Genomic DNA, 13,441 nt, shown 5'->3' with positions numbered 1-13,441 from the left:
GGGAAGCAACTCCTAAGTCAAACTAGACTTCTACATAGTTCCCAATTACATAAAAAATATGTTTGAGGTTTAGCTTAAGGTGCAAAAACAAGAAGAAATTTCTGCATGTCTTGGACTTTTTCTTCCTTTTTTGTCCTTGACATCTTAGTAAGACATCAAGTTTAGAGCTCCTTCAAAGTCAGCATGGAAACCAAATCTTCAAATTAAACATTAAAATAGTTTAATGTTTTACTTATTCTCTTGTACAGCACTTTTGTCAATCGCTCCCTTTTTTAGTATCCTTCATAAATACATATGATTTGATTAGACTAAAAAAAAAAACTATCCGTTCACTAATCCAGTTTATGTTCATTTAACTCAGAAAACTATAGCTAATTAACTAAACGTGAGCTTACAAAGGAATAGAAGTATTATAAAGAACAATAATTTTAATCTTTTTGCTTTCAGTACTGACTTAAACACCGATGCATGTAGTAAAATGGGAACCTGCAATCTCTGATCCTTTTGTCCATGAAAGAACCAATATTTATTTATTTAAACAGAACAAAATAACATCACAAACCGTCAATGAAACACTGGTATGGGGATACTGTTTCATTTTACAGGACTCCTGTGAAAAATTAAATTAATTTGAAAATATGTTAGTGATGAAGAGCAGAAACACAAATTATTTGCATTCAAGCCACCTACCACAGAGTACTGGGACAATCAGAAAACATGTGAATGTTATAAAACGCTCCCTGTCTGTGAAATGTCAAAAATTCACATTTATGTCAGGCACATTTCCAGTGACTGCCAGTTTTTTCTACTTTATACTGCAAACAAGCAAAGCTGTTTCAGTTCATTCATCAGATCTCCAACCCATACCAAAAAAGGCTTTGAATAAATACATTTTCCCTGTGTAAAAAAATTTAACATCTATTAAAGAGAAACAACATTTAAACAGCTATGACACATATGATGTTGTAGATAATCACTACAACAAGAACAAAAAAAAATTACCTGTACAGAAATGCAGATCAATTTTGATCAAAACCATAGTGCCATTAAAGTTTCACATTTGGTCACAATATGACCACTTCTTGATTCAAATGTGTAAATCAAGAGAAAGTACCTTGTCATTCTGAAGTTCAAGAGAATACAGATGGTTTAGAGAATACAATACAAATAGTTATAAGACTATTCCCGAACCCACATGAGGGACAGTAAACACGATGGAGCTAAAAATCAAACATTTGTGGAAGGAAATCTTAAGGGCAGCAAAACAATGGCCCAGTCAAAGCACCAGACCTACATACATTTGAGAATATGACAAGATTTCCATTAATTCTGACCAAACTTGGGCTATTTTGTACATGACCGATAATAAAGGTGCCAAGCTGGTGGAAATGCACAAGAGGCTTCCAGATGAAAGTCCAACAAAAAGCAGTGCTACAGTTTTGTTTCAAACATAATGGATATGTCATAATGCATCATTTTAAAAATTATGTATCATTTTGCCCACTTTATGCACCACTTTGCATGGATCTTTTAACAAAACCCCAATAAAATACATTTAGGTTTGTGATGAAAATGAGACGGAGAAAAAAAGGTGAATGCTTTTGCAATGGGCATAAGAAATGAAGATCAAATGCACAAAAAGAAAATTCCCTTAAGGAAAACTTCCATATCAATATTGAAAAAAACAGAACAATATTCAAGTAGGAAGAAACACTGAACCAACCGAGGTCAGAAAAGATTTCAATGTAACCATATAAAGAGATGTGAAAAACAGGCAGTGCTGTGAGTGCATCCAGGATTCCTAATTATCTTTAGTAAACTTTGACATTTCATGCAAGATCCAAACAGAATCCCAACCTTTGGTTATGTTTAGACGGTTAAATTTGAATGCATAATTATAAACACAAGTTCATCTTTCAAAAATATACATTAGTTGTCTTATTAATATGCTTGTGCATATACACACACACATACATCAATAAAGCAATGCACACCACAGAACAATGATCTGCTGGCATGAAAGGAAGCTTATGAGTATTTTTCTGCACACCTTCCCAGGTTTTATTCCTAAAGCTTCTCTGAAGCAGCATCAGGGGTAGAGATGGGAACTGTAGAGAGATGAGATTCTTTAAAGGATGATGATCAAACTGTGAACGCAAACACTTAATGCTGCGCTTAAAGTTTTCATAGCAAGCTTTACGGGATAAGCCGACTGCACATAGCAATACAGCCAGAGTTTAATTCTGTTAACATTTATTTAAACAGCTTGACACAGTATGAGCAGCGGCATAAAGACAGAATTAAAAGCTTGCCTATCAACCAGTGTACCTCATGGTGTAAAGTCTCTCTGCATTGTACCATCAGCTTATTACGCAATGATGTAATACCTTAATATTTTAAAAACAGTTGTTCCCATTTCTGCTAACCATAAATCCCAGAGTACCTCCATTTTCCGCCATCCCTCCCTCTACCAACACAGTTTTATGAAAATTGATGTTTGTAGAGTCTCTCCTCAGTCATGTATGTCTAATAGTTTTGCAGCTCAGGAATGTTCTTGTAGAGGTCCAGTGAGTCAGGGTTGGAGAACGCTCCTCTCTGTGCAACCTCCCGGCCAGCAATGATCTGCTTCACAGCAACCTCCACCTTCTTCCCACTGATGGTGTACTGCCAAGAGGGGAAGCAAAGGCTGTCATTCGAGCGGCAGCTGACTCTTGCTGTCTTTAACACGATCTGATAGTTTTATACATATCTGACTGATATTCAAAATCTCTTACGGGAATGTCTTTTGTCTCCAGGAGCAAGGCAGGAATGTGTCGGGAAGACAAAGCTTTTCTGATGGCTCCTTTAATCTTTGTCACCAGCTCCGGATGGAAGGGCTTTCCAGGAGCCATCTTTAAGAACAAAATAACTCTTTCCTCTCCATCTGCATTGTACTGGGGCACACAAAGACTGTCTGACACTTCCTCGAAAGCCTCCACTGCAAGAAAGAAAAGCAAAGAAGAAGACGGAAATACAAAATGAGAAGAGCATAAGAGACAGGAGGTGGGAAGAATTTCATTTTTAGACAATTGTTTTCTTTTGCTCCTAAGAACTAAAAGAGGATCTTAGCTTAATAATTATCATAACAATGATTTTGCCCTCCTTTTTGCCTGTCCTTAAAACTCACCGATGTTGTAGATCTCTGAGCTCCCAAAGCGAACTCCGTTGGGATTCAGTGTGCCATCGCTGCAGTACAATCACAGGTTTAATATGTGTGCTATACATATACCACTACCACAAAGAGCAAAAAGTGAAATATGCAAAGCTAAAAGAAAGGTTTTTTTCCACTAGCTTCTTCCATAAACAATTCAAAATGGTGAATTTTTCTGCAGTAATGCAGAAAAATAGCAGTAATGTCTCATACGAAGTTAGAAATGGTTGATTATTGTTGTCAGGGAAAAGTAATTTATGATAAAACATTTATTTATTGAGATAACAAAAAAACTGTAATTGTTTTTACATTTTTTTTCTCACTGTTTGTTCCATGTGAGCACCAATAAACATCAATAAATTTAAAAATACTATTGATCGTGACTACAGTGGTATTGCACCAAATATGTCCTTCAAAATGAATTAGGAATGTTTGCCTGGTATTTGCTATGAATTGGTTCTATTTAAATAACTTGAGTTGAATACAAACTGTAGTCGGAAAAGCATCAAAACCTGACTTTATTCTCTGTAATAACTGATAATACAAATAAAAACATCTTCAGCTGCATTGCTTAAATAAAGAAATTACAGTGATAAAAAAATACGTGGTTTCAATATTTACTATAACTGATCTTCTGTGAGCAAAATGGTGAAACGACTGACCTTCTCCCAAGCATGACGATGCCTCCTGTCTTTGGGTTGATTTTGCAATAATCTCCATGGGCCCACACACCTGAAGCACAGCAACAATCAAAACCATCACTTTTACCATTACATACTCAAATGTATCACATAAAAACTGATTATCTGACATGGGTTTTCTTATTTGAATGTTTATTGTGTGTTTACCAGGAAATGTAGAAAAGTAAGCTTTGTGGTACTTGCTCCCATTCTCATCATTCCAGAAGTGAGTGGGTTGGCAGGGGATTGGCTTCAGGCAGACAAGTTCACCGCTCTCGCCCCAAACTGGCTTACCTGGTGATAACCAACACACACAAAATCACATTTTTCATCAGTAACATTTTAGCGCTTGTACTGCAACAAATACTAAAGATAAATTAACTGAGCAGTAATTAATAGTTGTGCACAGCAGCAGAATACGTCCATCACACCACCTAGAACACTGTGTGATTCTACACAGCCCTAACCGCCCGCAGGAAAGGGTTAAAGCCTTAAACACTGACTGAAATAATCCCAGGCTGAACGGCTTCAAATGATCCCCAAGTCCACTTTCCTTTGAGGTGGCAGAAACAGCCTGCAGAAAGGAGCTGGGGAATGATGGGCTAAAATCAATGAAAAAATATAAAGGACTTTCAAAACTCCCAACAAACTACTACAAGAAAAAAAACTTGTATTTGATGCATTGCCATTAGAAATACTGTTTCCCAATTATTTGTAACGGCATTTCTCCAGGGAAAGTTGATTTCACTCTACCTCATATTTTATTAGTTGACATATACTTTCATAACTTATTAATCTATGATGCACATAAGGTTCTCCTCAAATTAAATCTTCTTAAAAATTGAGTTTGCTGTTGTGCTTCAAAAGCAAATTAGAAGTTCAAGGGCATCTCATGAGAAATAAATGTGCTTACTATTCATTTTCATCGATATTGCAGCTTTCCTACAGCTATTGAACAGCTGCTAAACCTGGCTAAAGAAAGCCATTCATTTACTGGGAGATTCTCCCACACCAAACATGTCCACATCGTCTTACCCTCAGTACTCCAGGCTTCCACAGCCATGCCGAGGTTTCGTGACTGGATCTCGCCCCGGTACACTGGAACCGTTGGGTTTTGGCCCATGAAACACGAAACTATATCAGTCCCACCTGGGGAGAGATATAAAGACAAACAGCTGTTAATGAAAAATTGTCACAAGTTGTGTTTATTTTGTAGCAGTAGATTTATTTCACTACTCGTCTTCTCACTTTTCACTGAATATTCTTCATATATGTTTTCTGACTGAACACAACTGTTTTATTGAGGTTCGGATTTAGAAAAGTCAAACTCTTGACCTTTCTTTATCGAAAGTTTTATGTTTTCTTAACCATTATAGTACCAATCTATCAGAGTTACTTCAAATTCAGCTCAAGGAGGCATGGAAGTGCATAAGATGCTAAAGGTCTGGAAAAACTGAGTAAAAATTACATAGTTTCACAGGTTTGAAGTTTTTACAATGCAATTGTTGTCCAATATGTGTACTATGATCAGATTGCTTTGACTTAAAACAAAATCAGAGGTTATTCATAAACCCACAACACAGATTACTAAACTATTGGAAGTGTTGGTGATAACATCATCAATTTAGATTTAAATCATTAAATCATACATTTTCTCTGCTTTGCTGGTGCTTCAAAGTGTGTTCCACAGTAAATTATACCTTCTGCTCATCAAAGAGAAACAGAAGTTTAACAAGCTGATGGTAGCTGGTTAATTAGCTAAGCTTTCTGTAAACCCACCATCATCTGGTTTATAGATATGCTGCTTGTAGCTTACAGGCTGCTTTAAAAAAGTTTACCCTTGGTTGCTTTGTTATGATGTTGGTTTTGGAAAAAAAAAAGTGTAATAATTTTTGCAAGCAAGAAAAAAAAGCTTTTGTTCAGCCAGCTGACCAGCAATGTGGAGTAAGAGGTCATTGCTGTGTCACTATTTGCCCCAAGCACAAATGAGGACAAAAAAAAAAGTATTTTCTGACATCTCCTCCCAGCAGGAACAGAGTGACAACTTTTTAGCACTTTTGAAACTAACTTTTTTTTTTTTTAGATCTTGGTGTAACTTGCCACCAGTGACTGTCCCACGCCAAACATCAAGTTAAATTAGTAATTTATTTTTTTAAACTTTTGCTCCTGTTTGCTGCTCTGATTCACACAAGCTACTGTACCTGAAGCTTACAGCAGCATCTCTGTGTCTCCAGAGACCACTGGGCCGGGGACATTACTTCAATTTGTCGTAGCATCTGTCTGGAACTGCTACCGCAAACTGGCGGTGTTAGCGCACTGCTCCACCTCCGCTGACCTATTTAGGAGTTCTCCTTTCCAACACCTTCCTAAAACTGTCACGATGACACACACACTCGCATACATACAGATACCTATTTATCTCTTTCTAGCCTCCAATCATCAACTATTCCTGACACACTCTATTCATCTCCCCTCCCATTGTTCGCTCTCTACCTCCCTGCGTCGCTCCTCTCTGTATCACAGGCTACATCCATCCATCTTGTACCCTCGCTTTCTGCCCTTCTATTGCTCCTCCCTCTCTTTCTCTTTTTCTTCCTTTTCGATCCGTTCTTTACACTCAGTCTCTGTGTCTGTCTGCCAGGTTCTTTATTGAGCTTTAATTGGCTCCCTGGAGAAAGAGGAAACATTGTCTTCTGATTACACACAAACACACTTATAGTGGGAAGATAGACAATTATCTTATTGTTACTCTCATCTGCATAGGTGAGCACAAACATGCAAGCAAATACACAGAGAAGTATATTTAAAAGCAAAAGTCGCTGTGGCTTTCTTGGGATGCTTCCCGTGCCATTCCTTGTGCAAAGATTGTGTGTATAAACAAGAAGCTAGCTTGTCACATTGATCTTATGCTCCAAGCAGCACTCTTCAGTTGGTGTTTTTTCACTATGAATGTGTGTGTATGTGGAGGTGTAAAGGCTTTGAACATCCTCTGGGACATTTCAGGGCCAGACAAAGCCGCCAACTGCCACAAACCAACGTATCAACCACCATTTTTAATCTTCGGCTGCATTCATGTTTTGCTTTTGATTTTTTTAAAAAGTAGATTGTACAAAGAAAGCATATTGTGAAAGTCACAGATTCAAACAACTTGCAGAAACAAGCAGTCCCTGAAGGAGATAGAGTAAAAGGGGAGCAGAGAGGCGACATATGGGCAGTCAGACGGAGGTACATTAGAATCCAGGGAATCCAGCAGTGACAGTGTTAAAACCACCCAGTGAGGAGAAAGCCACGTTCATGCTGGCAGGGACACACACAAACACACGCAAACACCCTAAAATACACAGCATCTTTGAGAAAATGGTTCATAATGCAAATAAAATATCCACAAGCTTCAAACAACTGCTTGCAAAGTCTGTATATATATTCTGGAGTCGACACACAGTGGCACAGGGTGAAATCTACACAGCGGCCCTTCACATATGCCACCAGGCAGTGGTCACAGTGGCACATATGCTGTGATAAGTCCTATCACACATGCGCACACACACACACACCAACGGAGTTGTTGACCTCGGGGGTCAAGGTTAGGGCGGTTGGCAGCCAAGAGGGCTGCAGCCTGCTGATGCCCTTGGCGACAAGGGGACCAGTTTTTCCGATTAACAAACCCACATTAACACGGAGAACAAAATCTCACTCTGAAATGATGAATCCATGATATTATTCGTCAGTATAACAATTTAGATTGTGAAATAATATTTAAACTCTCTAAAAATGACCTGCTTGACCAAACTTCAGGTAATTTTTCTAAGATAGATTCAAGTCAAAAGACTGAACAGGCAGTTTAATTTCAGTATAATGATTATGCATAATCAGACCTTTTTCATAAAACACAATTCATTACACCTTGCAAGTACTTTTTCAAGAAGGTTATCCCATTTTATTGTTACAATGTCAAACAACAATATACATGTTTTGGTTCTCATGTGGCAGATCAACAGAAAGTCATAAACAATAGTTAAGTGGAAAGAAAGTGACTGTTTTTAAATAAAAAATCCTTTTAATTTTGTGTGGATTCAATGTTTTCTTTTTACCCTATTAACTCTAAATATGTACAATTGAGACAAACTGTCTTTAGAAGCTGCTTAATTAGTAACATAAGGCCCATTATGAACACCAGCAGTTCACAAACACAGTCTTACACTGTGAAAATGGAGCAGGAATTTAAAAAATCCTTGAATAAACATGCTTCTTTCTTAACAATTACAAAGTAAACATCATGGTCTATTTGTAAATTACTTAGAGTTAGATTTCGGAAAAGACTGTATCAAAAAATAGTCAAAATCTCTAATAGCACTTTTCAAATATGTGATAACAAGCATGATGAAAGTTATGAAAAATAACTCCAGTCGTGCTTGTTGTGTACAGTTCTGCTCTTTGCCTTTCAACATTTCCGTTTAATGATTGGCACTCGGGTCGACGCCCATGTCCACTCTCTCGTCTTGCATGTCAACGGGAGCTTGTGTGTTCGTCGGGGTGCATGTGAATATGTGCGTACATAAGTGTGGGTGTATATGCTGATGTGCATTCGATGTCAGTCACCCAGCCTCTGCTAAATGTTAAACGTTTCAGGACTCACTGAAATAGACAGATAGCATTCTATTGACCTGTCAAAATCACAAAGGAGGCTGAGAGAGGCTGTGTGTGAGTTTTTCGGTGCATGACTGTGCTGTGACGAAGACGCAGTTATATATATATTATCTTGCTGAAATTTTCTTTGTTTGCGCCAGCCCTTTGTGTTAGTGTCACATATGCTTTGTTGCTAATTTTGCATCACAAAAGAATGCTGAGCCGTGCTACAAACCAGTTTTTAGTTTTGAAACTGAGTTTATAACTTGAGATCAATCAGCTTCTTAAAGAAGGCAAAACTACGCCACATTTAATCTGACCATCCTTCCTATTTAACAGTTCTTTAGAAGAATGGCATATTTTATTCCGACTACTTGCTTTGCTGTAGCTTTATAACTCACTTGAACGAAAGTGGAGAATAAGCCGTATCCAACATATCATCTTAATAAATTCTGATCCTGGAGGTTTCACAAAATCCCAAATTACTGAACATTGGAAATCTCTCAAGTGGAAGGTTTGAAATTAGTGGATGTTTTAAATCAACTTTTCTACATTTTTCATTTCTGCTTAATGTTGGTTCTCGTTCAGTGCCTCTGCAACACTTATTGAGACTCCTCACCCAAAGTCTCGCTCCTTATTTTCTGCTCGACAAGGCAGAAAAGGGGGTGAACCAGCAGTCGTCTTTTGTGAGATTTTCACCTGCAATATACCTAAATCTTTGAATATTTGGCTGCAGTTATTAGAACTTGATAACCATTTCTTCTGCAGAAGAAAATTTCACATTTTCTTTCAGAGGATTACAAATTATAGCCTATTACTCTTGTCAAATTGTATTTCAGTGCATGTTTGTCATATAAATGGCTGTTTAGAGATTCTAAACCAGAAGAATTCATTACTCTTTTTTTCTCTACAAGTTCAGCTTTTACTCATTACAAAAATATATCCACATATTTACATTGTAACATACAGCTAGAATATTTATAAGCTGTATTTCAGCTATTTCACAGGTCTCAGTATCAGCCTTTTTGCATCTCTCTACAGATCCTTTCTAGATACTTTGACCATAAAGAAGAATTTAGTTGAACAAGAAAGAATCTGACCACATATGAAGACAGAAAGAGAAGTAGAGCGATGAGAAAAAGTAAAGAGGAGATGATTGAAAGACCAAAGCTTGTTTTCCTTTTTGTGGAAAACTCAAATCTCCATCTGTCTAGAGTTAACATAGTTTGTTTACCTGAGATGGAGCCCAGCAGCACGGTGCTTTTGATGCAGCGATAGACGTAGTCGTAGCTCTGAGGTTTGAGTGGCGATCCAGTGGATAGTATGGTATGAAGAGACTGAAGGTCATGCGATTCCGCTGAGAGAGAGGAAGGTTACTTTTTTTTTTTTAAAGTACAAAAACGTTTTAACAACTGCTTCTGAAATAGTTGCTCTTTTAATTTTCAAACAGAATGAACACAGATTAGTACATTGTTTCTGAAATTATTGAAATTTGTCAGGTAATTTTACAGCATGTTAAGTAATGTACAAAAGTTTTATACAACACCTCATTTCTTCTCTTTCCAAAGACCCAAACTTTTGATAACCTTTTAAAGTGGTGTTAATCAATAGATGTCCACACTTTCTGAAGGTCTTCTAAAACTTTCTGAATAACCCTTCCCAAGTTTTGTACCTGAATTGTACAGTAAATTCTTTGCTTCTGATACACGGATTTTACAGATGGCATTCTGCATATATTGGTTGTTACTACTGTTGTCCTTCTATCATGCTATCTATGATAAAAAGTGATGGAACAGCCTGACATTAGTAATCTTAAAACAATAATTTGTCTGTAATTTCTGCAATTAGCTCCCCTGAAGCTTAAATCTCAGCATCAGGTCACACAATAATCTTCATCAGTTGTCCACTAAAAGATCACAAGCATGTATTCAACCTGATGCTGTAAAATGGGAGGTTTCTACTTCACATGAGCACAGCAGGTTCAGTAAAATCTGTTTAGGTATGTCGTAATATTAATTTCCAAATTAACCTGGTTACAGGTTTGTGAAATTTCTTCTTTTTCACCCATTCATTAAACTCCACCTACAGACTAATTTGTGTTTTTGCAAAAAAAGGAAATTGAAATACTATTGTGATGACAAAACAACACCCAACTTCTGCTAACAATTTTCTGAAATAATTTCATGCTTTGTCCTGTGATCACTGCTGTAATTCACTTATCACAGTAGCAGCTGTATCAAAAAAGCAGATACAGTTGCAGGCAGCAATAATTTCAACCAAATTAGGAATCAGCACACAAAAAAGTGGGCAAGCACCTGCGAACAGCTGTGGCTCCTGGCACCCCAACATGTTGTGTTATTGCAGTTAGCCACCCTGCTGTGACAGAGCCTACAAGCCTCTATTTACTGAAACACACATGCACACACTTTAGGTGTCATCCCCAGGATCTATGCACATGCTCTATGTTACCCACAGATGCCCAAACCACATGCCAATAACACCCTGTGAACCGAGAGGCTTCCAGCAACCGACCCTCACCCCATAAGTGCACACACACACATACATACCCATAGACACAGTGGGAACTTCTACAACCCCCACCATGCCTCCAGGTGTCCAGTCCAAATGTCAGCTCAGGGAAAAGGGCTTCTCCACTGGGGCAGTCAGTGAAGATGCTTCCTAAATCAAGCCCAGTCGAGTCATGCTTGCACGCTACACACACACACCAATTCTTAAACTCACACAGCTAGAAACATCTCCCTTTGCCTCGGTCTCTTACTAATAAGAATCCAAACAGACACACGTGCATACACACACCAGACACATACACAATGCCAGCTGGATCAAGTGGCTTGGGAAGAGGAAGGCAAAAAAAAAAAAAAAAGAAGAAAGCTGGTGTCTTTCAGGACTTTAACACGAAAGTGCAAGACCAGTTCTGTAGCTCATGCTACGTTAACTGGTTTCGTTCGAAAAGTTCTGATGCTCCATGTATTTAGTCTGAAGTGCAGGGAGACAGTTTATCTACACAAATGACAAGAGTCTGTTTCAAGAATCAAAGAAAAACAAAGAAATTTATAAACACTATTTTTAACAACAGTTGCTATTTTTGAATACTTATAATCCTGACTAGAAATAAAATAGAGCCACAAAGATCGGTCATATTCTGAACTCCGAACAGCATTTAAATGAAAGGAGTTGAACTTCCCTGTTTTACTGAGGATTTATAAATATCAACTACAGGTATTAAAATTCCTGCTAATGTTCAGACAAATATTTTGAAATTGTTTTTCCATTCAGTTAAAAATATGTGAATACAGCCCAAGTTTCGACACTGCACCATTAAAACAAAATTAAATTCTGAGTTTATATACTTCTAACATTCTTATTTTCTCATATATTTCACAAATACCAAAACTCTAGTTAAATTCTGTTGAGGTTTCATGTATGAAGATCACCACAACATAGGGTGTAATTGAATCTGGAAGGATAATAATACAGAGTTTTCTAAATTTTGACAAATAAAAATCAGGAAAATTTGTCACACTTTTGTTGAATCACTTCTCACGACTATTACTTTTTTTATTTCGGTCAACATTAGGAAGAATGGATCGAAAGAACCGAACACTTATTCATACAACATTCACAGAAAATCTTTCATCACATTTTTCTGTGCAGCGTAAATACTAATTATTCTGGGATGGATAATTAGGATGGATATTAAGACCATGTCCAGTGTTTATTTTTCCAGAATACATAAATCTTTCTATGGCCTAAGTAGTAAAACTGTAGTTTGATCTGACCACAGTACTGTTTTTCCCATGTTTGACAGATGCCCTACACCCATAATGTAACTCTTGAAAACAATTTGTTGTGGTGGATTTTATTTAAAGGTGTCATACAGGGTTGCATACAAATGCACAACACATTAGTCACAGTAAATTCCAAGAAAATACCACTGCTCTAAGTAGGCTTTCTGAGTGTTTTTTTTTCTTGGAGGCTCTTTGTTATATCTATGTTTGTTTGCCCTTCAAAGTGTGTGTGCTGTTAGTTACTCACAAGGTTTGAGGTTCTTCTCCTGCACCAAAGACAGCCACTTAGCGCCAGTGCCAAAGATGGTGATGCTAGAAATGAGAAAAAGGAACACAGACATGAATTATTTGGAGCAAAAGAAAGAAAAATGAATAATTCCCCAAATGGTCATTCTAAGGACAGAATATTAGCTTTCTGGGAAAGGAATAGATTTGCGTCAGAGGTTTCAAGAATCTTAGTCAACATTTGTAGCCTCCTACTTCCATGCATTGTACTCTAAATTGTGAAGCACAATTTCATATTATTATTTATTAACAGCAATGAAGACTTGAAAAAACACTAGTAAAAGAAAGGTAATTTATTTGAGAATCTGCACAAATTTCAGTTACAAATTATTCAATGGTAAAGAAATCGATAAATGAACCATTTTTAAAATAAAAGTAGCCAATGCCAGACGGCTGGAGTGACTGTGACATTGTTGCTTAGCCAGAACCGTGGTATTGCTCCATTTATTGCTTCACTGAATCTGAGCTGAATGTAAATAAAAGCCTAAAAGGGGCACAAGTTACTGAGCAGCCTTTGCCCTTAATCCCATCTGCTCCAATGGAGCTGCTCAGTTGCCTGTTGTACTTGGAAGCTCCCAGTGGAGAAGAATGAGTCACTGTGTAAATGTAAAGCAAGGTGATGCAGAAACACAGCCCGCGTGCTCAGTTAAGCCTTGATAAAAAATGAGGAAAAGTGTGACTGGGAATTGACTTTCACCTGAACAAACACAAAAAGACTTACAGAGTATTGGCCAGAAAAGGAGGACAAAATGTCTCAATTTTAGATGCTCCGCTAGGAAAAGTATTGACAAAATGTTTGCACTTAACAATCGTGAAATTGAATGATTTCAGAAGTTTCCTTCTCGGTGAAT

At 37.4% G+C, this 13,441-nt stretch overlaps 1 protein-coding gene across 1 annotated transcript in view; it reads right to left on the bottom strand.

Annotated features, from left to right (window-relative positions):
• Nucleotides 1-499: 499 nt before the first annotated feature.
• aacs (acetoacetyl-CoA synthetase) overlaps nt 500-13,441 on the bottom strand; it is a 33,733-nt gene continuing 20,791 nt past the window's right edge. Inside the window, exons 11-18 of the mRNA XM_055039802.1 lie at nt 12,553-12,617; nt 9,731-9,853; nt 4,906-5,019; nt 4,039-4,164; nt 3,853-3,922; nt 3,167-3,225; nt 2,775-2,977; nt 500-2,664 (exon numbers count right to left, since the gene is read on the bottom strand). Coding sequence (XP_054895777.1) covers nt 2,527-2,664; nt 2,775-2,977; nt 3,167-3,225; nt 3,853-3,922; nt 4,039-4,164; nt 4,906-5,019; nt 9,731-9,853; nt 12,553-12,617 — 898 coding nt within the window. The 3' untranslated portion in view covers nt 500-2,526. The remainder of the gene's footprint in view (nt 2,665-2,774; nt 2,978-3,166; nt 3,226-3,852; nt 3,923-4,038; nt 4,165-4,905; nt 5,020-9,730; nt 9,854-12,552; nt 12,618-13,441) is intronic.

The sequence above is a fragment of the Poeciliopsis prolifica genome, unplaced genomic scaffold (assembly GCF_027474105.1).
Source record: "Poeciliopsis prolifica strain line A6 unplaced genomic scaffold, Auburn_PproV2 SCAFFOLD014, whole genome shotgun sequence".
NCBI lineage: Eukaryota > Metazoa > Chordata > Actinopteri > Cyprinodontiformes > Poeciliidae > Poeciliopsis > Poeciliopsis prolifica.
Note: the sequence above shows the minus strand (reverse complement) of the source record. Positions and strands in the feature narration are given on the sequence as shown.